The 27531-nt window shown below is 42.9% G+C and overlaps 1 protein-coding gene across 1 annotated transcript in view; it reads right to left on the bottom strand.

Annotated features, from left to right (window-relative positions):
* Nucleotides 1–2060: 2060 nt before the first annotated feature.
* Nucleotides 2061–27531, bottom strand: part of AARSD1 (alanyl-tRNA synthetase domain containing 1) — a 46191-nt gene continuing 20720 nt past the window's right edge. The window contains exons 9-13 of the mRNA XM_083147554.1: nt 26837–26903; nt 25146–25237; nt 21999–22053; nt 7948–8042; nt 2061–5082 (exon numbers count right to left, since the gene is read on the bottom strand). Of these exons, the coding sequence (XP_083003680.1) occupies nt 4944–5082; nt 7948–8042; nt 21999–22053; nt 25146–25237; nt 26837–26903 (448 nt within the window). The 3' untranslated portion in view covers nt 2061–4943. The remainder of the gene's footprint in view (nt 5083–7947; nt 8043–21998; nt 22054–25145; nt 25238–26836; nt 26904–27531) is intronic.

The raw sequence follows: 27531 nt of genomic DNA, 5'->3' as shown, positions 1-27531 counted from the left end.
TCCATTTGGACAGAACACAATAAATAGAACATACAGAATGAGGTCTGTTATAAAGAGATGGAACCTCTAACTTCACAGAATAATAACATTCCAAACAGGTCATGGACATTATTCAGGAGACCTAAAAGTTGTCTTCACAAAATCCTTTATAATTTTTTGTTAATTATTTGCTCCAACAATTGTGCCAACTTAGGTAGTTATTTTATCATAAAGAGATAAATAGATTGTGAGTTACAGGGGTTTTTTTTTTTGCAAATAAGATTTTTATTGAGTTTTCTATGAGAGAGGACATAAGCGGAGGACTGTATGTGTACAGGAAAACAGACGATCACAGGTTACAACCAGAAAAATACACATGGTACTACGTTTTGAATAAAAAAATTGTACAATCAAGCACACATAAGTCTAGATATGACAATGGATGACTTGTTTGTCAAATAGGAAAGAGAGAACAAAGTCAAAGAGAGGAAGGGGGCAGAAAGACAAAATAGAGAAGAGGAAAGAAGTAGAAGCTGCGACCCCCTACATACCCATAGCATCAACATAAAATAATCATAATTGTAAAGTACTAACAGTAAATGGATTAAAGTAGAGTTTTATAGTGGTCAGAGCCTTTGAAGGATAACCAGGGCAGCCAAGTTGTGTCAATTACCATTTTTTTTTCTGCCAATGCAGGGTGGACTTTATTAAAAAGTTGAATCTGCATTGGTGAAAAATACTCAAAAACTGATGCATTTTCATCTGAAAGAGGTGGATCGCCACATGTCGAAAAATCAGCACTTTAACTGAATAGGTTGAATGTAAATGTAAAGAATACAGATTTCCCAACAGTCGTAAAAAATTGTCACTAATTGAATAGCCCCAAAGAGGTCAATTCAATTAGGTTACAGTTGTGTCCTGCAAGCTATTCTCATGGTGAACTCTCATTGCATTTGCAATCCAATTGCCACTCACATTGATTTTCAAACAGACATTCTTAGGATTTTTTGTTAATGGGTAGGAACAATCATTATTTCCAAGCTTAAAATGTGGATAACCTCTGATACACCCCTCCTAATGGATTATCAAGCATTTGGAGCAGTTAAAATAGCATACAGGTACATGTAGGTGTACAACAATTTACAAACTTGAATAAAAACAGGGAAGCATTACATTTTCCTGTACCCCAGAACGATGGAAAGAATGTAATTTAATACAAAAAGCCCACTTGCAATAATTTTTCAACCATTAATAAAAAAAACTGCAAAAATAAACCATCTGACAGTTTTTAAAAACCTTGAGTAAACTACTTTGTTAATAGCATTCTATATAGTCATGCTATCCAAACGGTCACATTTTTGGGGTAAAACATAGGCCTTTATTCAGATCCGATTGCAGTACAAATTTGTTTGGAAAATGGGCAAAACCATGTGCACTGCAGGTGGGGCAGATATAACATGTGCAGAGAGAGTTACATTTGTGTGAGTTATTTTGTTTCTGTGCAGGGTAAATACTGTCTGCATTATGTTTACACTGCAATTTAGATTTCAGTTTCAACACACCCCACCCAAACTTAACTCTTTCTGCACATGTTACCATCTGCCCCACCTGCAGTGCACATGGTTTTTCCCATTTTCCAAACAAATTTGGGTACTTGTGAGTTATCCGGGCGCCCGATTTTTTGATTGTATGCCTTAAGTTAAGGCATACAATCAGATGCGATGCGATGCGATATCGCATCGCATCGCATGCGACCATCGGATGCGATGACCCGATTTTTCCATAGGAATCAATGTTAAATTGATTCCTATGGAAAAAGGGGTCCTTTTCATACCCCTACTATCCAAGTGGGCATGGAGTTGGATATAAACCTGTGGCGAGCGTAGCGAGCCACCGAGCCCGAAGCGTGGCGAGCGAAGCGAGCCCCGCAAGGGGACGGTATTCCGTGTCCGCTCGCCACGCTTCGGGCTCGGTGGCTCGCTACGCTCGCCACAGGTTTATATCCAACTCCATGCCCACTTGGATAGTAGGGGTATGAAAAGGACCCCTTTTTCCCACTGAATTCCATGTTAAAATGGACTCAGTCCATTTTAACATTGATTCCTATGGAAAAATCGGGTCATCGCATCGCATCCGATGGTCGCATGCGATGCGATGTCCCGATCCGACCCGATTTTGAAATCGGGCGCCCGGATAACTCACAAGTACCCAAATTTGTACTGCAATCAGATCTGAATAAGGGCCACAGTTTCCCACTTTCTCCTGCACTTCTTGCGGGTGGTATTGTGTAGAAATATATTCACAAGCTTTTGGATCTCACATATCTTGGGTGTGAAGTATGTAAGTTTCATAACAAACTCACATCCAAATTAAGTAATCCTACAGGATGACATGACACGCTCAAAAAATATGTGTCACCTTCATGCAGTATATGTGGAGACGCAAAAGGAAAAAATCAGAGCTACAAAATACATTTTAATAATGGGCTGGACTATCATAGGGACAGTGCCGAAAGTCGCACTGCAAAAATTTACACTGCAATACCCATTACACGTTATGCCACTCACCGTAATGCCCCTTACATATAATGTCACATGCCATAATGCCCATTACATATAATGCCACATAAGTACCGCTCATCTACATGCTCATTGCCAAGATTTACATGCTTGTTGACACAGGGATTGTGTGTGTGTGTGTGTGTATGTGTGTGGGGGTTACACGCTTGATGCCTTATGGCAGTCGCCACGCCAGGGATCGGCATAGCCAGCGCCAGGGCAGCAGGCTTCACATTGGGGATTAGGATAACTGGCACTGGGGAGCGCCTCTCTGACTTGCCCACCTCCCCCCGCTGTGCTTACAGTGTTCCACTGGCTCTGGGTGGGGGTAGCTAGACATGGATCGTGATGGGATATGCAGCCCTGGGGATCTTTAGCTGCGTCTTCTGATCTGTCCTGCAGTAATCCATGTACATCGGACAGCATTCGATTTGCAGCCAAATCAGCTGATAAATTGCCCAAAAATCCCACTGTAGTGTGTGGGTACCACAAATGGTCAGTGAGGGAAATGCCACATTATTTCAGTTAGACAATGACTGAAGCAAACTGGAGGTTGATCATTTTATTGGTTACCAATAACTAAATGGACCGTATCTGCCCCTGACCTTTCTGACCCATCACACTTACCCTCATTTCCAGTCCTCATAGGGCACACACATTCGTTGTGGTAGGTGTGGCACACAGTGAATGTTAAGGAGCCCATACACGGTCGGTTGTGTAGGGCTCCGTTCTGTACTATGCGACGCGCGCTCCCGCGCATAACATAGTACGGTACAAAAAGTATGTGCTGCACATACTTTTTGTACTAGGTACACATCGGAACGGATCGCAGTGCATGCACACTGCATGCACTAGGGATGCGATCCGATATGTACTTTAAAAGTACAGAACAGACCGAAAAAACGGACCGTGTATGGGGGGCATTAGGTTCGTTTTGCATGTGCCACAGCTGCAATTAGGAAAACATACATGATTACCTAATTTATACCAAGGACCATAATAGATATAGGCTTTCCTTTTTATGAGTAGAAATATGTCCGGTTTGTGGAAGACACCGTTTATAAAATGTGTGTTTTCAAAGCACCACATTGAAGTACACACTCTCCAAACTCTAATAAATTAACTAAAACACTCCAGTTAATAACAATGTTGATATTTATTACACGTTACCTTTAACCCTTATCAGTGGCATAAATTTGTTTAAGTAGCCCGGAGGCAAGCCAAAAGTTGGTGCCCCCCCCCCCCCCTCCAGGCCTGCCAGGAGCGGTGACGCGGCCGCGGCTAGTACACACAAGGCTACGGAGGAGGTGGGGCCGCCCACACCTTTGCACACACGGGTACGGGGGAGGGGGGGGGGTTGCCCGCCGGGAAGGGGGGGAGGGTCGCCCGCCGGGAAGGGGGGGGGGGGGCGCCCGCCCTCACCACTTCACAGGTCGCCCGCCCTCACCACTGCACACCGCACAAAGCTACGGGGGAGGGGGGCCGTTCGCACCTCTGCACACAAGGGAATGGGGGAGGGGGGGGCTGCCTGTGCACCGCACAAGGTTACGGGGGAGGCGGGCCGCACGCACCTCTTCACACAAGGGTACCGGGGAGGGGCACACACAGGGCCCGCACTGTGCTGCATAACATAGGTAGCGGCACATCGGAGGCAATGGAGCCAGTGCCCCCTTTAAGCCTAGCGCCCGGCGGCAGATGACTCCATTGCCTCCGGGAGTTCCGCCACTGACCCTTATATAGTAAATAATTTACATGTGTTATTTTTTTTTACATATTTATTTGAATGGATATAACAAATGTGAGCGACGCAGGCATTTTTAGTAGTTATTTTGAACATCTCTCAGATGTTGGCACTCAAAGAGTTAAAACTTGTTTTGCGATTAGACAAGAGCAGGCTAGAATGTCTATTTCCCAAATGACATAATAAACCCTGTTAGTAACTGAAATGCAGTTATAATGATAAATAAGGGAAATAAATCTGTACATAAAAATAACGGTCGCCTCCGATGCTTTGCTCTGCATTCTCAAGAAAGATAAAATAAGGGAAACAAATGAGTAGTGATATCAGTACATATGGTACAGACATCATCTGCCATATAGACAATGAACACAGCCTCCTGTATTTTTGATCTACAGTATAAAGCATGGTATTTCTGGGACTTCCGGCAGCATGGACCTTATCTAGTTCTATTACTCCGGTAACTACATAGTAGGGCAAAGCAACTTGGGAAGCTGAGCAACTGCCTGAAAATTCGATTTCCTCTGTTGTAATCTGATTACAACTGTAAACCAGATTAAGTTGATTCACAACGGACTATATACAACATATTCAAGGTTTATATTGGAGCAGCAGCAACACATAGTGGTGAACATAGTCTGTTGCACAGGACGGAGCAAATTGCTTGATCATTCCTCCTTCAAACCAGAGCCATTCATGACCTCTCGTAGCAGATTCTCCACCTCTCCCCTCTGGCTCATCTTATTGGCTTTGCCCTGGAAACGGCCCTTCTTTCCAGCACCTTTCCCATCCAGGATTTTGGAAACTCTGAAAGCACAGAGACAAGAATAATAGTATATTTTTTTATCATATCTAGACCTTATGTATGAATGTTACCATTATGTGACATTTACTTGCTTCTTTGTCTGTACCCCTACGTGGTTTATGTTAGCACATTATAGTGTACATTCTAGCACCCTGCACCTTTCAAAACCTCTGCAGTTTCTCTTCCCGACCTGGGGTGTCGCTTTCTCCTACCTACCTGGTGTGCGCGATCTAAAAAACTGTAAATCAAAAATACTGCTGTGGTGCATCTAGCACAGGTTTACATATCCATGCTGAAATACAGACCACACTTTGTTAGAAGCACCAAGTTTGACACTCGAGGCATGGAAGATGAACTGAATGGGTTTTGGAAGATGCAGGGTACTAAAATGAATACTACATTATATTCAAAGAATATTTTCCAATGACACATTGGACACAACTTCAGCCATAATGAGTGCTATAATCCTATGATCCTGTATCTACACCGCTAACAAAAATTCATTTAAATATACAGTTCCTGATATACAGTATATTTATCTTACTGATTAATGCATTTAAATGCTTAACATATTTTCCTGCCAACCACACAGTTTAGTCAATATAACTAAAGTTTTACCGTAAACTCATGGTATACCTAGAAACAGGGATATACTGTATCATTACATATATCCCTGATTTTAGGGAACTCCATGACCAGATTGTCAGCAAGTTTGCTGAATCCTAAGGGTTGGAGCAACATTTTTTTGTGTGTGTATGACCTAGGTCACTGACGACGTGCGACTTCGTTAGTGATGGGCACCCGGTATCGGCACGAGCATACAAACTTGCCGACGCTGGCAGCAATTTAGTGTGGGTAAGAGCGAGGGTCATGCTGTCCTCACCCCCACTACGTCGCTGCCAGTATCGACAAGTGTGCATGCATGTGCCAATGCCAGTACGCGTCACCTAGTGTGTACCCAGCATAACACGGTCCACAAGCTATGCCTGTAAACACAGGGTTTCCAGAGCTAGTGCATGTATACCTAAAGCCCATACCTATACTTATACCTAAAGCAAATACCTAAAGCCCATACATGCCACAAGCTTTTTCGGTAATCCAGCCAATAAAATCCTGTCACAAACGTTAACAGGGTAAAAAGTTAAAAGGGACTGTTATTCATACTTTGTTTTCAATGCTAATGAGTGATCCTGAAAGGGGAAAGTGATAGAAGGGAGAACGTACAGAGCATGCAGTTAAGCAATAGGCTTCTGGGTGCAAGTGCTTCAATCAAAGCATGAACAAATATTATGGAGCAGGTTTATGAGGCACAAGCAAAGCAATTAAGCATGTAACAGCTATCCATAAAATCAATACAACTTTTTACAGAGTACTGTAATTGACCCTTTTATTGTCTGTAGCATGAAAGGAGTACACAATCCTACACATATAAACGGTAAGTACAACATAACAATCTCATCATGCTTACCTTTATACTTTATTTAGTGTATCAATACTTTTTATTTGTAACTACTAAAATAAGCACCAGCCAATCATCTCCTAACTGGCATGTTACAGACTGTCGGTCACATTTATGAAGCTCAGTGGTGCTTTATCATTAGCCAATTAGCTCTTAACCATCAAGTTACAGAAATAGGGCCAGGTGCACTAAGCTTCCAAAATGATCAAATGGAGAGTGATAACAAGCCAGCCAATCAGCTCCTACCGATCATGTCACAGGCTGTGATTGAAAACGATCAGGCAGGAGCTGATTGGCTGGCTGTTTATCACTCTCCATTTTATCACTTTTTGAAGCTTAGTGCATCTAGCCCTGGGTTTGAAAAATTACAGATAGGAGCTGATTGGCTGGTGATAAAGACCCAGCCACATTATCACTTCATCAATCTTCCCCAAGGTTTGAAATATTAAAGTTGGAACAGAGAGGCTGGTATCTTTCTCCATTTTATCACTCCCCAAGGCTTAGCATAAAGCTAAGTAGTAGGTGCATATGTTATTTTGCTCTGTAAAGACCATGAGCAAACATAGGGGGATGTGACTGCTACCAGTTTGCCAGGTCTCCTATGATGCAGTACTACTCCCTATTCAATCTGTCCACACTGCCTAGCTGCTGTGGTGTGTGACAATAGTCTGGGGAGAAGATACTGTATGGAGATTATGACAGACATTAAGCAGGCAAGCTAAACTCCGCAAGACAATAATAAAACTAAACCTTGAATAATAATATATTAATCTTGTACATTAACAATTCATTAACAACAAATAATGAAAAAATGAAAAAAACATGTGTTTAACATGCACATATTATTATTATTTTATTTATAGGGCACCACAAGTGTTTTGCAGCGCTGTACAAAGGAACAGTACAGGGAGACAAAACTTAGCATTAATGTACATTGAATAAATAACAAAAATAGAGTACAGGTCAAGAGCACATTACAGCTTAAATATAAATAGTGAGGACTTGATCAACGTACTTCTAGAGGCTGGTGGCCAAAGATGGAGATGAGTATGTGGACAAAGATGATCACTGAGTGTTTGAGTATAGGAGAGCTGTGAGTGAAGTGTGAATAGAAGAGGGCTTTGACAACAGGAGGGAAGAGGGCCCTGCACTGAGGAGATTACAATCTAGTATGAAGAATAATATGCACATAGTAAATATTGCTGGTCTTGTATAAATCTTTTGCACCAAGTACATGTTAAAATGTAAAAAGTGTGCATGAATGATGATGACAAATATCACACCAAGTGTACAAATAAGTGGTGTATGGACAGCACATTTTGTACAACCCTACATACAAACAAATATACCCATCTATTTCCATGCACTCTGCATAGGCCTAGACTGCACACACATAATGAAAACATACCTGGGTCCTAAATTCTCAATCATTTCTGGTGGACCTGCAAGAAGGAATAATCCTGATGCCTTTTCATCTCCGGCAGTTAGGAAGACTATTGTGTCCTGTAATGTAAACAAAACAAAATAAACAAAAATCAAACACCTCCCCATTTCTACACTTGCAGATTGATGTAACTGAATGTTAAGGTTTTATTTCAAATATTAAATAGAGGATGAATGAACCTAAAAGCGCCCAGTTTATTTTAATGTTATTGAAACTGTTAAATGAAAGTTTGGGGAAAGATCCCAGATAAAACTACAGTACTTGGCATAGGTCATTCAACTACTAAGTGTCGTACAGCCATAGTAATGGCAGAAAAATATTGGATGACTTAACTGCTATGGGGCAGCTTTACTCCTTCAGGCACCTGTGTCACATTACTACACTGTGCTCTTGGAATCCTGATGTTTACAGTATGAAAAGGGTGAATTCCTATCCTTGCATTATGACACCGCTACTGAGGCCTGCTCTGTACACTCATCTTCTGGTGATGCATACCCTCCAACATGACCCATCCCATTAGGTACAAAATGCTCTGTTCCTGGACTTCCCTGCCAGTGACAGTTACAGATGTGAGCCTACAGCACAGTCCAATCTTCAAAGAGGGGGGGTCACATCAACTCTCAGTGATGTTTGGGATGGCAGCTGGTGTGGCTCCCCTTTTTGAATATTGGACTGTGCTGCAGGCTCACATCTGTAACTGCCACTGGCAGGGAAGTCCAGGAACAGAGCATTTTGTACCTAATGGAATGGGTCATGTTGGAGGGTATGGTGATGTTAGACTTCTAACACACTGATTGGTTCCAGGCTGTTCTATCCCAGCCCACTACAAACCTGAGGCATTAAAGTTTAAACACAACAAGGGGTCAACACAGTTTGCTCAGCCCCACAAGTCTATGCAGCTCTATCACAGGCGCAGTGTCTCCTTCTCAACTCTGGCTAAATACAAACTTGGTGGCTGTATTAAATTACCTTTCAACTGCGCAAACATCAGCACTGCGCACATCTGAGTCACACCCAATGTCTTTGTATATGTAACTGTGACACTGTGTAGCAATTTGAATTTGTTTGGGAAATAATTTGATTAATCTGATATTTTCAATGACAACAAATAAGCGCAAAAATATTCATACATAAAGCTTTGTAAAATACACTAGACTGTAATTTTGCACCAACAACCATGCTAGCCACTCTTCCAGCACACTGGGATGAAGGAGAGTAAGGAAGTAATGCAAATCTTGATACACAGGTGCTGAGCCCCATCTATAATTATAGACATATAAACCTTTTCACCCGCCAACCCACCATTTCCAAAATTATTTTGGAAATGGTGGTTTGCTGGTCTCCATTCCTGGCTACTTTGGTGGAAAGGATGATACGTACGTACAAATAAAATATATTCTGTGCATTTCAAAAGTTTCTGAAAAAAAAAAAAAAGAAGAAGGATTGTAGCATCAAGTTGCTTTAATAATGGCTGATTGTACTGGTGCTTATTTTTGTAGTCCTGCGATCAGTTATACGCCGCCCCACCAGAGTAAACTCCCGCCACGTGCAAGCCTGCCAAATTGCGTATCATGGCTTGCGGAAATTAGCTGGATCAGCAAATAGCTGCAAATCCATTCGCAACCCCTCACCATCTAATGATTTTTGCACTGTGCAGTGTGTGCATAGCCCACGACTCACTCAGCGGCTGTGATACTGGAGCGCATGTCACACACATTCCCTTCAAACGCCTGCGGTTTCCCGGATACTGCCACAAAACAACTGAATACCACCATCAGATGCCGGCTAGATATTAATGGCCAGCAGGTATCACAGGTTGGCCTATCTATCGATAATAGCCCTGCCTGCGAATTCAGAGCTGTGTGATCAGGTTCGAATTATGCCCAAAGTACGAAAGACGTTTTATGTTTGTTAAGCTGTGAGAACATTGAGCCACTAAGCTTGTACAGTCTGTGGCATATGCTGCACAGAATGGACACTACTCTGCCACCAGGTTTAGTACTTCACAGCGTTTTCCGATCTTTTTAATTTTCTAATACACCTGTTTAAAAGGTGACAAGTTGAAATATAGATAGACAGTCATTTGTATTAAAAAATAGCAACAGTTGTGATGTAATTTTGGAGGTATACACAAGTTCCATTTTGCTTTCAATTCTAACTTCTGAGAAAAACACCTTCTTTAAGTCCGGTCTGGAAGGCAAACAAATGAGCCTGTAAAATATTCCACCTTTAATAGAGTCATGACAAATTAACTGGTAAGCAGGGCCGGATTAACAATGGGCCTGATTGAGCTAAAGCTCCAGGCCCACTCTCCAAATTGTAGCTGAGGGCCAGGCTTTCCAACAAGCCCGGCCCAGTGTTGCTAGCCCCCCGGGAACCAGAGATACCGTCAGGCAAAGCTGGAACGTTTTCCCCGTAGGATAACATGGGACCTGCTAATTCCGACCCCACCGGGTTCCAATGGCTGCCAGTTCCCCCTCCGGCATCACAGAAGCTTGAGGTTGATCTCAAATCGCTGGGCCTTCAATCTGATACCAGACTGGTCTATATGAGTTCCTTGGTTCTAGAGATATTGTCGGTAAACCGATTTTTTCATTTCTGAAATGTAATTTCATGGCTGTTCATGTTGTTTGAGGGAAGATTTCTCTGGAACCAAATGGCCCAGTTTCACGGGAAAATAATTCAAAGCCCATATGAAAATGGGTAAGTTGGTTCCGAAGATATAGCTGTTGTTAAAAGGGGTGGGGGGGTTCTCTCCCCCTCACACCAGAAAATGCAAGGACTAGGCTGGTGTAAAAGGCCCGGAAATGTCCCTGCATGATCGTGGGACCATATTACCAGGAAAGTCCCTGCATTTTCTGGTTTGAAAGGGGTATTATTTCAAATAGAAGGGACCTGCAGTGCTCTGAATACAGCCGGGCAGCCCCCTGTTCTCTGCCTGGCTGTCAATGGCTGTGCTTTCTGCCCGGCGACGGCTGTCCCCCAGTTACCGTAAGCATGTATTCCCCTTTGGTAATAAGCATGTAATCACACATGGCAACGAGCATGGAACCTCTGGCAATGAGCATGTAGGTAAGCAGCACTTATGTAGCATCATTTTTAATAGGCATTATGGTGTGTGGCTAAACATGTAATGGGCATTATGGTGTAGATTTTTAATGCGCGGCTTTGGAGGGCAATGCCCCTGTTTATGGAGCATATTGTGCATTATTGCTCAATCTGTTTGCTACAGTGTTTATTTTGGCTCAATTCATGTGGCAAAAATGTGAATTTTGCCTTAATTTGTGTTACATCACGTGAATTTTGACTCAATCCGTGTGCCATAGTGGGTAATTTTTGCTCAGTCCGTGTGAATTTTGGCTCATTCCATGTGGCATAATGTGTACAAGGCAAGTACAGTATAAGGGGGGTACTATTGTGTTGCATGATTTGTATAAGGGGTATATGGTGTGGTAAACTCATGTGACCACATAAAAGGTGGTCTACCAAGTTTCGGCTTTCAGTATTTTTTTTATGACTGGAGTGCCTCCTCACCCCACAAGTATCTTAGGACATCGGCATCCTGTGGGTGCACCTTTGGAGGGCCCTCACCAATATATCTCCCTGCATTTTTCCTATGCCAGCCCCCTGCCTTTACCAGGCAAATATAAAGGCCCATACACACTAGTAGACTTTCATTTCAAAAGACTTTGCCAAAATCTTTGATAGATAAATCTTTCACCAAAGTAGTGTGTACACACTGATCTATTTTCCTCAAAGAGCAAGAGATTTTCAGGAGGCGAAAGACTTTGCTGAAAATCTTTCATATACAAGGCTATTTACATAATGGGCTGGGTTTGAATTCCAAGGGTGGGAGCAGGGGCCATTTTAATCAGTGCATTAAACACAGGGGACTAAACACACCATAATGCCCATTACACATTATACCACATACTATAACGCCCATTACACAATATGCCACACACCATTAGGTGATGGGCAGTGGGTGATAGTGATGGATAGTGGGTGGCGACATCAGTGTGAGGGTGATGAGCAGTGAGTGATAGTAATGGATAGTGGGTGACAGCAGCATAAGGGTGGTGGATGAGGTTGATGGGCAGTGGGTGACAGCAGCGTGAGGGTGACGGGCAGTGGGTGATAGTGATGCATAGTGGGTGACAGCAACGTGAGGGTGATGGACAGTGGGTGATGGTGACGGCAGCATGAGGGTGGCCCGGTGATGGCAACGGATAGTGTACTGCCTCGGGGGGGGGGGGGGCACATGCCATCCTGCCACAGTCCGCCACTGGAACTTGGGCCCCTAGGATTATGGGGCCCATGGGCAACTGCCCATCAGCCCTTGCATTAAGACGGCAATGAATATACAGATGTAGCCGGCCACATCTTTGCAGGGGATGGCGATTCTATCGCAAACCCCACCAGCGGCCGACTACCGACAGGGGCGTGTGCGCACGAGACGCTCGTGCGCCCTGTGCCAACGGAGCTTGGCGGGGGTCCCCGCTGCCTCCCCTGGTCCCACTCGCCACCCCAAAACCCCCCCTCCCCCCGAACTGGGCAGCGTCTCCCTGAAGCGGAGACGGGCAGGGAGACGCTGCCCAGCCGCCACAATACTGGGACGCACGTGCGTGTGAGAAGCACGCGCGTCCCAGTCCCTATCGCTGGCGCTCGCCAGTGAAAGGGATCTGGCAGGCGCCTGCCAAGGATGAGCGGCGCTACATCTGTATACATTGCTGGCCTGTTCCAGCAATGTATATATTACTAGCTATTAAGTAATCATTGGTGCCCAGTGGTACCAATAATATATACATTGCTGGTCTGTGCCAGCAATGTATATATTACTGGCTTATTAATAACATTGGTGCCCAGTGGTGCCAGTAATATATACATTGTTGGCATGTGCCAGCAATGTATATATTACTGCATTATAAACATTATTGGTGGCCAGTGGTGCCATCGATATAAACATTGCTGGCATGTGCCAGCAATGTATATATTAATGGTTTGTTAATAACATTGGTGCCCAGTGGTGCCAGTAATATATACATTGCTGGCCTGTGCCAGCAATGTATATATTACTGCATTATAAATATCATTGGTGGCCAGTGGTGCCAGTAATATATACATTGCTGGCTTGTGCCAGCAATGTATATATTACTCCCTTTAAACATTGGTGGTCAGCGGCTGTGAAGCAGGGGAGGATGCAGCCAGTGAGCCGGGGGGCGGGGCGCTCCGGCACGCTGTGTAGCCGGGAGTGGGAGAGGAGGCTGTGCTGCGTGCAGGTCTGCAGCGTGTGACCCGGACAGCGTGGGAGCGAGGAGGGGTGAGTATGAGCAGGGGGAGGGAGCGGGCGGTCAGCTGGGCTGAAAGTCTGTGATCTTTCAGCCTGGCTGCCGTACACATTTAGCGATGATGGCTAAAAAAAACCAGCCATCGTCGCTAGATGTGCTGGTAAAACCAGCAGACTGCCCACCTCGCTAGCGGTGATGCGGGAGCGCGCATCATCGCTAGTCGGGGATCTCTGGCCCATACACACTAGGCGATTTTCAGACGAAAATCGGTCAAAACACCCGTTTTGACCGATTTTCAGCTGAAAATCGTCAAGTGTGTATGGGCCTTAAGTATTTACACAAATAGAGACACACCCATGAGCAGACCACCCAAACAGAACACTGGTCACGTCCCCCCACATTATTAGATGCTGGGCACAACCCCTTTTATTGCGCATAATAGGGCCTTGATAATTTTTAGCTCCAGGCCCATTTAGACCTTAATCTGGCACTGCTGGTATGCCTAGTGGGCAGGGTACCTAATGGGAATCAAAATGTTGTTGAAGTCTACAGTTCCCTGTTTTTGCAGAAGGCTCTGGCATGTTTGCATAGACACACTTAAAATAATATTTTCAATGAAATAAATACATGAATTCAGCAATAAAGAGTGTGTACTTGGCACCAACAACTCAAGTTCGGCAAAGCACACTTCGTGAATAGTTTTGTGGGACAGGGACCTATTCAGTCACCATCCATAGATGCTTTTACTACAAATCATCATTTGTTTCTGATTGAAGAGGTAATCAGACAGCCAGTGATCATATTTCATACAACCGGCTAGCAGATGACAAAAAATAATAACTCTGCATTGATCTGTGTGAAGAAATAATCATCATCTTGTTATGGGGGGCAAGCAAGCGTCTGATTTTCATAGGATATTGGCTAACATGAAGTTACAGTTTTTTTTTTACCAAAAGTATAAACATTTAAATTGTACCAATCATGCTAAATTAACATTCTGGGCCAAAATCCATACTATTATCTACTGCAATTACTCATCTGTGTTCTATGAGCCCAATTCAGCATAGATCGCTAATCAGAGAATTTGCAGTGTGGACTGTGAGCAGAAAGCCGTTGCCCAGACAAAAAGAAGCGACGCCCTTGCAAAACTGCAAATGCATCACAAATAGAGTTATTTTCATAGATCCAGTTGCAAAAGTTTTTTTCATGTGCACCACTCTACGGCTTCCACTAATCTGCTAAAAAATCTGGCTGGAGACAAACACAAAAATGCCAAACACATTCAGAAAATGCCATGTTTCCTCCCCTAATTTCCAATTTTCGGTCAATCAAACTGCGGCTACTCTGTAACTTCTATGCATACAGATATTTTTTGCTATCTGGGCCCATACAAGCCAGTAGCGAGCACTTGTTTGCAAATTCTCTAATTAGGAGATCCATGCTGAATTACATCGTGTATGTCAGGAGTGGCTAAACCGGTCCTCGAGATCTACCAACGGTCCACGTTTTCCAGATCACCTAGCTGGTGCACAGCTGTAGTCATTACTAACTGTCACACTTTCAAACATTCTGCATCTATTCCTACTATAGATCCACAGGTGGCCTGAAAAACATGAACTGTTAGTAGATCTTGAGGACAGGTTTGGCCACCCCTGGTGTATGTGCATATTATGGATTATACGGTCAATTGCAAGAAGTGCTAATGGAAGTTCTTTTAAAGTGAAAATACTCTGGGGATAGGTTTTAATCAATCAATCAAATCAGGTCCTAGTGGTCATTTTTTAAAAACACAGCATGTAAAATGGCAGAAGCTCATTGGCTGGTACTTTATCTCTCGGCAAGGTTTGACACAACTTCCCCTCTGTTTGGTGATTTATGAGAGGAAGGCAACTCTGAAATAAAATCAGAAATAGACTACAAACGCCCTGAAGGAATAGATGAAAACCTGGCTGGACTGAGGAGTATGAGGAATTTTACTCCCTACACAAACAGAACAAGATGCACTATAACGTCATACAGTTGGCTACCAATAATGTTGGCTGATTAATCCTGGAACTGTACAAATCCCTAGGTGTCTGGCATTTAAACCATGGTGTTATAATGCTGCCATAAGAGCTCTCTTTGCAAATTCTTGGTAGGTGAAAACAAAATGATTAATATGTCTATTGCCATTACTTCTTGTGAAGCTCAGGGAATAAGCAACTCCTCGCTGTCACTACTAGTGAGCAGAAAGAGCCATAACCAATGGCTGAAAAGATGATTACACAGAACTTAACATTACAGTAACTAAAAAACTAAAAAAAGAGCAGAGGTAACAATTCGCACCACAATAAGGAGGCAAAGGAGTAATCAGTGTACCCATGTTTATGTACCCTGTTCTTGTCTTGTTTTGTTTATTTGTTTATGTATTCTGCATCTGGATGTTGTAGATACCATGTGGTACCATATAAAGGATAAGAATCATATTATGGGCAGACAGCTTGTAGAAGAGGTGAATGGCTCTGGAAAGGAATGGCCTTAAGCGAGCCATGTTGTGTAGCTGGAAAGCAGCAGGATTGAGCCAGAGATTGGTGTGGGGTGCCAAGAGGAAGGAGTCAGGAGTATTGCCCAAGAAGTGGACTGCTGTCAACAGTCATAAGAGATATCGGGGAAGGGGGGAGGGCGTTGAAGACTCCGGATGGGGGAAAGATCCTGAGATATTCAAAGTATTTACAATAAGATTTTCTTTATCCACGATTCCACCATTTTAACTCCGTAGTAAAAAAAAATTATATTGTATGCCCATGGACGAAGATGCATTTTGTAGCCTTGTTGAGCTTCTGGAGATGATTTGGGAGAGACAATGTAGACGCCAAAACCTTCTGGATCAAGTGGCAGTAATAGTTGGTGGAGTACGACCAGCATATTTTGTAATAGATTAGTCATCAATCGCTTTGGTTATTACAGTATAAATTTGTAACCTTGCTGAGATATCAATATACCCCATGAATTCCACTGGTATTTTTGTGAAACAATACTTCTACAAGTTTGAAAGAGATTGTGATGCCGGAGACATAACAAGTAAAACCTTTTCTTCTTACTGTTCTATCATTCCTGTTCACTGGACCATTTACCAAAGGTACATTTTAGGCACTTGAAGAGGTGATTTAGTCGGATCCCTTCAATAGATTGTACAACAAAAACCATAAAGTAGAAGCAGCGCTAATAAACAATAAAGAATGGTATTAAAATATGGTAACACTTAAAATAACATCTGTACAAATAAATTAAAACATTCATTAAATGAACACAATTTCTTAATTAGGGCAGCACAATGTCACAATGGGTCTTGGTAACCTCTATCTATTAAAGTCTCCGACATACAGTTGGCTTGAGTGCCATAAACTTTCTGGTCTGAACAGTTTCTAATTAGTCGGAGAAACTGTCCCTTTGGTACATTCTTAACCCACGGGTGATAACGGGCACTACTGAAGTGTAAATAGCTGTTAGTGCTAGTATCTTTGATATAATTACATGTAGTGATGTTGTTCTGTATTTCAAGTGTGATATCTAAAAAATTATTAGTGGTGGGATGCGAGTGATGTGTGAAAATTAAATTGTGTATCTGGATGAGGTATTCCAGTCAATGTTATCTTCCTGCCTCTAAACTGACAAAGGTGTATGCCATCATGCATCTACAGTAGTACCATGTTGTAAAACTGATTACTTTAGAGGTGGCTGTACCGTTATAGTAAGGATCATCACAGGATATTGTGAAAACTTGAGCAGGCCATACACATTAAGATTATATGTCCAACAATGTAGTTAGTTGGATGGTTGTAAAGAAAATCTAGTAGTGTTTGGAATAAAAAAAAAAAAAAACACCATTTGCTCTTAATGCCTGAAAATGGACAAAACCAGTAGTTCACCTCTTCTCGAGGGTTGGTTCAAGAGAAGCACAAATGACAGGCACTCAGCGGTTCCCTGCAAGTTGCACATGTGTACAGGGGGGCCCACACCGCACCCATATAATTATAATTACACACATGGCGTCACGCCATGGAGGCTGAGACTGCAGACATAGACCACTTGGAAAATGTCCACAACTTCTGTTTTCCCGGGGATTTCTACATTCACAAGAGATGTTGATGGAGTCCTGCGCATATGCACGAGACTGGCATAAAGTCAAAGTCTACCCACTGCCAGAGAGGCAGGGGCTTGCATGTTGGCCCTCTCCTCTGTTAAACCGACCCTACATTAAGGCCACTCCCTCATTCAGGTTTACACAGATTGAATACAAAGGATGCATTCAATTATTAAATGTGCCTATGGCTGACTGTAGAATGGCATTACAGAGTTTGCAGGTGGAGTCCAGTAATGAGGTCTTCTATATGAGAAACCATCTGGAAGTCACATAGAAAACGGGTGTGAATCCAGTCACTGAACTCTACATCTAAGCTTTCAAATCAGGTGAGAACTGTGCACCAACCATAAGTAAGTGAGCACCTGAACTAGCAAGTGAATGCAGTGGTATAGATTATTCACGACCAGTTACAGTACTTCATTTAGAACGGTTTATCTATTACTCAGTTTGTGGAATGAGACATGTGTTTAAAATTACAACTATATTCTACACTTTTTTAGACTTATGAGTAATAGCAGATTTCTAAAAAAAAAATGTTCTGCATGAATATGCAGATATGTTTGCTTAGCATCATCTTCAAATGCTCTCACTGACTCTAAGGTTTTTTTCATGGATTAACTACTTTATAAAAATATGCAGAGAAACAGCCCATAGTTTTTAAATTAAATTATAAGCTGTCCAGCACTGAGAGACTATGAAGACAAAACACAAAAACAGCTGTGGTGCAGTTGTGGAAAAAATGGGGGGTAGAGGTCTGCGCTACAGCCGATATGTGTAGTTGCTGCTGAGTAGAGGTATACTACCAATACCTTGTATAGGGGGTCAGTGGATGGAGCGATGTGTTATACTCTGCGCAAGACTATACATATGCCGAAAAAACACACTATACTGCTTGTAGTATTTTAAATAATATCAGTTTTATTTTAGAAAATTAGCAGTTCAAAAATCAATATAGCAGTTCAAAATCAATATAAATTCATTAGACAGTTAATTAATACCGGTATACACACTGGGGGATGGTTTAACAGTACAAGACAAACATACACAAAACATCAATTTTCAAGCACCGAGGTTCAAGATCTCCTTTTTAAAGTGATGTGTGCAAATGTCATTTTAGGGGTAATTAGTTTTCCCTTTTTGGGGGTAGGTTTTTACCTTGGGTCCTTTTATGCACAGAGTTCAAATTGTATCCATAAAGATGGTTGCTTACCAGGATGGCTGAGGGTCTGCCGGCAGACTTCCCAGGTGGACTGCGTGGTAACTTGCACAGGTCCAATGGGATCCAAACTGTTCTAGATACATCGACTGTTCCAGACTGGACATTTGCACACATCACTTTAAAAAGGAGATATTGCACCTCGGTGCTTGAAAATTGATGTTTTGTGTATGTTTGTCTTGTACTGTTAAACCATCCCCCAGTGTGTATACCGGTATTAGTTAACTGTCTAATGCATTTATATTGATTTTGAACTGCTATATTGATTTTTGAACTGCTAATTTTCTAAAATAAAACTGATATTATTTAAAATACTACAAGCAGTATAGTGTGTTTTTTCGGCATATGTATAGTCTTGCGCAGAGTATAGCTGTGGTGCAGTGCAAAATCAGCTCGGCCACAAAGAGATTGTTCCTCAAACCAGAATAGCAGTGCAGCTCTGTGGAGTAGTGCACAAAGGAGGATTTATTGGAGGGGGGTTTATGGGGTATTCAAACTACAGTGTCTACAGTCAAAAGGTCGACAACTACTGGTCGACAGTCAAAAGGTTGACATGGTCAATATAGGTTGACATGGGGACCATATAAGTGTACCACGTGGCTCGCCTCACTCACCATACTTTGGGCACGGTGCCTCGCTGCGCTAGGCACACAATTCTAATCTAACGCCATGACCACATGGATGGCAACCTATGAACAAGTTGTGGTTTATTTTACAAAAAAACGTTGTCGACCTATTAACCAATAGTTGTCAACCTTTTGACTGTTGCCCTAGACACTGTAGATCCAATTACTGGATACTATGGGGTGCAGAAAAATTGGATATGATTTTTGCACCAGCTCGGAGTTGCTGATCTACATGTATCTTCCTTTACTTTTAATGGGATTTATTTGGGGCCTTCACCTCGCCCCTTTGGAGGAGAAAAGCATTCCAAGCAATGTATTAGAAAGCTACATGTATAAAAAAATAAAAATTAAAAATTAAAGACAGACAGGTCCCTTACTCCTTTTTAACATTTTATTAATGCTGCTATAAGGTCATTATATCATGTGTGATTACACTACTTATATTTTACGTAAAAACCATGAGAAACATTTTATATAAAGGGTTGGTGCTAAGGAGGTGACAGGTTGGCCTTACAGAGTCCTCACCTTTTGCTCTTTGTGCTGATACCAAAAAATAAAAACTAAATGCACTTCTGATTTGCAATAGGCATTGTAGAGAGAAAGAGAAGCTACAGGTAGGACCTCATATATTTACAAGTTTATATATATTTTGACAACTTCGCCCTCTAGTGGTTGAATTAAATAAAAGCAGTGTTTTTTGTTTTGTGACCCACTTATATTTCTATACATGGAATTGGATTTTAACACTTGCTCCATCATCCTTCAAGCGGTGCATCTAGACATTTTTACTTATATACTCACTAGGCGGGGTGTATTGTTGAAAAAAGTTGCGTAACGAATTTGTGTTCCTCAAAAAATTGCTATAGCTCGAGAACCGTGAAACTGAGATATTGGGGTACCGTTGTACAGAAGACAAGTGCCCGCATGATTTACATTAAGCCCAAACTCCTCCCACCTCTCACTTTCTGTGACCTCATGTCAACTATAGCTCTGATAACAGCTATTCAATGTGCGCCACGTGTCAGTTTGAGCTTCGTATACCTCAGTGATGGGCGTTTTAGTAGCTTATGAATATTAAACACTGTGAATTAGACTACTAGCTACAATTGATATTTGTGAACTTGCATTAATGTATAATAAATGTTAATAAAATAGTGAAATAAAGATCTTGAAATGTAAATAAGTATCAATTAACTGTATACACGAAAATAACAATGGCTGTAGCTCAACTACTGCCTACCCCAATTTTTTTTTCAGTGGAGGCAGTTTAACAATCCTGGCAGTTCCTCTTTCTAGTATTAGCTCCTTCCTTTGACAGTTCCAAATCCTGTAGACACTGCACGCCATTACATTATGGGCAGTATTCAATGCTGCCTGCTTACTGTCACAGCTCGCAGGGTCAGTATTCAACTGACTCCCTGCATACACCATTTCCCCTCGCTCGGTTTTTAGAATGAGGGGGAAACAGCGTATGTGGCCAGTAAAACAGCGAGACTTGCGGCTATACGCAATGGGCTCCCTGCATTAGCCGCAAGCCCTGCTCGCCATCCTCTGACACTGAGGATTCCCCGAAACGTTGAATAGGGTGAGCGGCCGGTGCAGGGGTTAAACGGTGAGGAACGCTTGTTTTCGGTGATCCCCGCCGTTTACTCCCTCGCCGGCTACAATGAATACACCCCTATGTATCACACAAATGAATGTTTCTGGGTACAGGTTGGTTGAGATTGCTCTTTGCTTGCTGAATATGGGCGGACAAAGGTGGAATATGGAACTACACTGCACAGATATATGGCCTAATTCAGGTTTGTACAGAAAAGCCTATAAAATTGAAATTTTTCAGACTACACATTTGTCAATCATCTTAAGTGATGCTGCTTCCCCAAAAACAATAGGGATGCCCACCGGAGCCATTACAAGATCCTCAGCAACTGTGTACAACAACACCAACCGAGTATCAAGGAACACTGACTCCCTGAGTCTATGGTTACGCAGTCTGGCTGCGATGCGGTCAGCATGTTGCACCACATACATGATCGCAGCTGAAGGCAGAAACACGCCACCAAAACATCCATGACACACCTGCGTTTTTGCCACCACTTCCTGTTACCTTCCCCAAATGGTCATGATGATAATTATTCAGGTGCATGAACATCAGCACTGCTTACAAACATGATTTAGGACCATAGTTTAGTATCGGCTACATTTGAAGTTACAGCAGAACAACTGATGGGTGTTGGGATACAGCCTGATGTCTTTATCCTGCGCAATGCAGGTCTCTCTAACAAGTTTATGTACATAAATTAATGATGCCAATTTCCAACTTGCCCTATAGCAATAGATAGCTAACGCTCATCTCATCCTTCTTATGGCTGTTACAGTATATCACCCTTCCACCAGCCATATCTGAACACATTTAACAATAGCCAATGTGTTTAGCAATTAACTGCCCATGCATACATTATATCCTGTGTTACTAATTTCACCCCCTGTTTCTGTATAACAATTTTAATCACGGTCTACAGTATAGAAGGTCATCCTACAGTGAAATACCCAGAACAGCAGCCGCTGCCCCCAGAGCGTTGGCAGGCTCATCAGCATCTTGGCACGCAATAAATCAGTACTGCTCCTAGTCACTGCTCGCCAGGTGGCATTGTATATACCCCAATGTAGGAAGGGGGGCACGCAATCAGTCCATATAAAAATATTCATTCATTCATGGCCTGGTACCTTCAGAAACTTACCTCTAGGCTATAGTAACTCACCTCTGTGCCAATCTCATTGGCAATAATGTTCATAAATTCGTTATCCCCCTCTTTCCTGTTTAGACAGTGAAATAATAGTTAGTACAGTAGATCAGTGAAGAACAATACACATATTAAATCCTTTACAAATGTTTACTATTAAAGCAATGGTAAAATGTAAAGTCTGGAAGTATAGAGAGCTACTAGCTTATAAGAAAGGACAATGCTCCATGTATTAGTCATAAGGTGCCAATTACTGTAAGAACGAACCTCATTACAAAATGATCACACCCCGAGAACATATATTTTTTGTTCTCAAAACAGACCCGTTCACGTTTGTAACCAGCCAAATGACAACTCCGCTGGAACACTGAAGCTTACTACATTTACCCCCAACGTGCCTTTGAAACTGCAGACCATACACAGCTCTGTATGCACAAAAATAATCCTGTTTTCAGACCCAATATTTTGCATCAGGTATAGTGATGGTGCAGATATGAAACCAAGCATGAAGATAGTGGTGGTATACAAGCACATATATGTATATGCATTTCCTTCCAAACATCCAATTTGGTGCAATTATGGCCAAACTGCATTCAAATCTGCATTGGTCATGAAGTGTTTTATACCTGCTCTGTACACTGTCATATGCTCTTTCTCCCTTTCCCCCCCTCTGCCATAACATAGCTTGCGGAGAAATGAGACCCCATGGCAGCACTATTTGTTTTTGCCACATAAAATAATTGAAGAGGAAATAATGATTTGTTGGAGTATAGCAAATAAAAGGCAAGAAGCAAGCATAACATGTACGGATAAAAATGTAAATCTGAAATTAACTTAATTGGACATTATGGGGGGTATTCAATGTGGGGTCACGGCAGTCGAGCTTGCTCGATCGCCGTGACCCAGTCCCGTTCTCTGTCAGCTCGACTGAGAACATGCAGGCGGGATTCAATGTCCCACCTGCTGGGGAGCAAAAAGGGGGAGTGGCTGGGAGCTGCAGCCGGGAAGTGACGAGCTGCAGCCGGCAGCTCGTCATTTCCCAGCCATTCTCGGCAGAACGAGCCCGACAGCTAGTGATGTCGGGCTCGTCCTGCCGAGATACCCTGCTCAATGCTGTCGGGGAAGACATGCTCGCGGATGATTGAACATCCTCCTAAATCTGTATTCTAAAAGGACCACATACACTAGGCCAGGTTTTGCATGCAAGCCTCACCCTGAATGCGATACATCGTATTGGGACATTTTACATAAGATATATTGTATGCAATCCTATTCACCTCTCCAGGATATAATACATCCTTACTGAAACAGTGGCAATCTCTAGATATGATGTACAACGCATCAGACTGCGCATCGAATCGGAATGGTAATGAATAGAGACAGAATTATATGCATAGTGGCCCCGCCCCTTTTCCACCTGCGAATCACGGCACTGCTTTGCCCTGCTGTTGCTGGACAGGTAGAGGTAGAGTGTGCAGGCTAGGGGACCTTGCATGTCTGTCAGTCGGGGCGGATGCCGTCACGAAGCTCCTGAACCTTTGCCTACCCCTGGCCTGAGACTTTGCGCCAAGAGAGAGACTTCTGCAGCAGAAGAGGCGGGCGTATGGGTTGTGACATCACGCGTGTGGAGGAAACGCTGGGTCACAGTGAAGCCTTCCACTGCGCTGCCCTCACATGCTATGCTGACATTTGATCCATCAGCATTGGAGATGAGGGTCCGTGTAGTTGATGCCAGGAGAGAGACTTCGGCAGCAGAAAAGGCAGGCGGAAGGGTTGTGACATAACGTATGCGGAGGAAACGCCGGGTCACAGTGAGTGACAGCGCAGGGAGGAAGCCTTTCCAATGAGCTGCCCTCACATGCTATGATGACATTTGATCCATCGGCATTGAAGATGAGGGTCCGTGTAGATGATGCCTAGGACACTGCAGCCAGGAAGAAATCCTGTGTACAGCACTAGACATCTGCAGATGCTGTGGGCCTATTTTTGAGGTTTACTTGCAACTAATTGTATGCGGATTTTTAAATAAGTAAAAAAAAAAATATTTAATGTAGCATATTTTATGTCTTTTTCGTGCATATTTTACGTATTTTTCATGCATATTTCAAGCTTTTTATGTTGCATACAATCCTGTCTCTATTAATTAGTGTTCCCGCTAGGCTGTTTTAGCGGGGCGCTGCGCCCTGCCCGATTTTAACAGGGCAAAATGCGCCCTGCCCTGCTAGCAGCACCCCGCTAAAACAGTGTCGTGCCTGCCCTGGCTGTGTGCACTGGGAAGCGCAGCGATTCCCAGCGCTTCCCCGGCAGCACGGTAACTTCGGCGGTGCCGGCCCCGCCTCCTTTAGTGACGGCGCCGGCCGGGCCCGCCCCTTTAGTGACGGCGCCGGCCGGGCCCGCCCCTTTAGTGACGGCGCCGGCCGGGCCCGCCCCTTTTCGCGACGCCGCGGCCGCCCACAATTGTGACGTCGGTGGGCCCGGTCTGCCCCCCTTGCGCTGCGGCGCCCTGCCCGCCCTCATTTCTAGAGGGAACACTATAAATGACATATCATATGACATTTTTTAAGTGATGAATCAGCCCGATGTGTCAATATAGTGAAAATCTCACTAGTGTATGGGCCCCTTTACTTTTTATTTTTTATGTGCATTTCCAGGACGGTTAGGACAATAGTAGGTAAATTTCCTATTTACATGCGCACTTCTGAATCCTTGAAAGCAGGCTTGCTCTCTTAATGTATATGGAGTGAATTCACCTAAATATTAGGCAGTGCAAATCTGCATTTTTTTGTGAGCAGTAAATGAATCTTTTTGGTATACATAACACTATAAAGAGATAACTATGTACAGCAGATTTGTTTTTTGCTTTTATTTACACATAAAGGGTATTTATTTTGGCACACAGCCAGTACACCACTAAGCAGTGGCAGCTCCAGAGGTGCAAAATGCAACATTTAAATAGTGGGAACACACCAACTGCCAAGTGAGGGATGAAGACCGCACACCCTACACTAGCACTTCTATTGTGTGTGGGTAGGGACAATGCAGCCTCATATGCATTGTGCAAATACAATAAATGTGCCTGTAGCAGGTGATAGAGAGCACATCAGTCCTTACTGGGCATTAGATTGGTTGGTCCTAATAATGCAAGCCATATGATTGTAACCTCACCTGTGTAAGGAGAATACTCTGTCCCGGGCTGTGCTGTGTTTGAAATTCTGGGCTGTAAGAACAGCAAGATCTCGCAATAAAGTCAAATTATTCTGAAATACAAATAACAAAAATTGTCATGATGTTACATTACCAGGCTATAATCAATGTCATGCTTTTACAGCATTTCTCATGTCACTATGACAGTGGTTCCCAAACTGTGTGGCTAGGCACCATGGGATGTCTCGATACTCCATTGCAGGTGTGCTTCGGGTGTGTGATTAAGGACCAAATCAAATTATTTAGGTGTTAAGTGCTAGGCTAATTCAGTGCTAGTGGCTGCCAATCAAAAAACATGTGAACAATCAAAAGTACAACTATACAACACCACATAACTGAAACAAAAGATGACAGGTAGGCAGAATAAACTTAATTTAACAGTTTTTTCAAATTTATCAATAAAAAAAAACTTGAGTCTTAGAGGTGCTGTGAAAAAAAATGCAGATACTCTAGGGCAGTGGATCTCAACCTCGGTCCTCAAGTACCCCCAACAATGCACAGTTTCCAGTTCACAAGGCAGGTTCACTCATTACTCACTGACACATTTTAAAAGATCCACATGTGGAGCTAATGATTTCATATGTGATTCTGTGTGGAGACTTGGAAAACGTGAACTGTTGGGGGTACTTGAGGACTGAGGTTGAGAACCACTGCTCCAGGGCACTGTGATTTAATAAGTAAGGGAACAAATGCTCTATTATATAAATGCAATTACTTTTGCTGTATGTTCACACGGGTGCCCTGTGCCTGAAGAATAAGAAGGCCCCAAGTGGAAGCGGATCAGATAGACACAAGAGTGTGCTGGTCAGCATTCATGGCAATAATTGGTAGTGTTAAATAACTGCTCATTTAAAGCGATAAATCTGAATAAACGTTTATGATACAAGGTACTTCTGCCTTATTGTGGAGCAAACATGTATGTAAAAGCACTAATAGCACAGATATGGTTGTTCCAGGATCAGGCATAGAGCATGACGGCCTCATGAACTAAACACACACAAAAAAGACAATGGAGTAATGACAACCATTGTCAGGTGCTTTTGGCCCACAAACAATGTAATGTTAAATATGTGAGGCAGACCTGGAAAAACTATTACAGCTCACTTTCCACACCCACCATTTTTTGACACTCAAAAACCCTGTATGATGTTCTCTTCAACTGATTTTTAAGGTGGCGATAGACTGGTCCAACTTCTTGGAACAGTGTATTGGCATCCGATCCCCCTTGAGACGGCCAGTGACCTACCCTGGCAGCAGGATTGCATCAAATACATTGCATGTGGTCACTCTGCATGTGACGCATTGCATACGATCCCCGTTTCCCGCCAAGTCGGAGGTCGTATGATCTCTAACTCTAATCTGATGCGCACGGGACAGCGCATAGGATCGGAGGTCAACACTTTTGCCACTTTTCAGCTGATCCAGCAGCCTGATCAGTCGGAATCGGGTGTAAAAAAACCCAGGCCAAATCGGACCGGTGTATGGGCACCTTTAGAGCTCAGACAATAGTAATAGTAACACAAGAAACCTTCATAACAATGCTATTTGCATTGCTATTTCTAGTAACATGCATTGTAGAAGAACGCATGACAACTGAGTTTTATAGTTCCAATGAATCCCACCATTATCCAGTCAACAATTTAAGCCCACACCTTCTGAAGAGATCTGACAGATTTCTGCAATTTCTCCACAGCTTCAACATGCTCCTCAGGCCCGTTCCTGTACAGGAAAACAGAAGCAATACTGTGTTACAAGGTGCAGGCCCGGGAATAACAGCAGGATCAAATTAACAAGTGCTAAGCAGGAGACGGCCATTACACCTAGTGATATTTAGCATGGAACACTCAGAAGGCATTGCATGATGCAAGCTGGAGTGGGCAGGGAAAGGGGAGTATAATCCAATTCATTTTCATGTTGTTTTTGCCACTGCATCATCCCTGTATGTAATGTCTGCTTGTGCAGTGACATCACACAAAGGCAGGCAAAGTAATAACTGGTTCTGGTTTGGTATTATGTATTAAAAACAAAGGGGGTCTATTTACAAAGCCTTAATGAGAGATACAATAGAGAGAGGTAAAGTATCGGCCAACCCGATCTTTTCTGCCTTTTTACAGGCTTGGTGTGAAAAATGATAGGAGCGGATGGTTTTAACTTTTTTGCTCTCAACTTTATCTCTCTCTAAGGGCTAATAAATAGGCATCTATAAAAGGAGGCTAAGTGAGTTTTATTCTTGTTTTATGTTGTTACTGTGGCTTATGGCCATTTGGCCACAATACAGCTGTTCTTAAATATTTTTGTACTGAGACCAGTCCCCAACTTTGTTTTCGGGTAATCATACACCTATCTG

Source organism: Crinia signifera, chromosome 6 (genome assembly GCF_055691185.1).
Source record: "Crinia signifera chromosome 6, ASM5569118v1, whole genome shotgun sequence".
In the NCBI taxonomy this organism is placed as follows: domain Eukaryota; kingdom Metazoa; phylum Chordata; class Amphibia; order Anura; family Myobatrachidae; genus Crinia; species Crinia signifera.
This window is presented reverse-complemented; position numbering and strand designations above follow the sequence as displayed.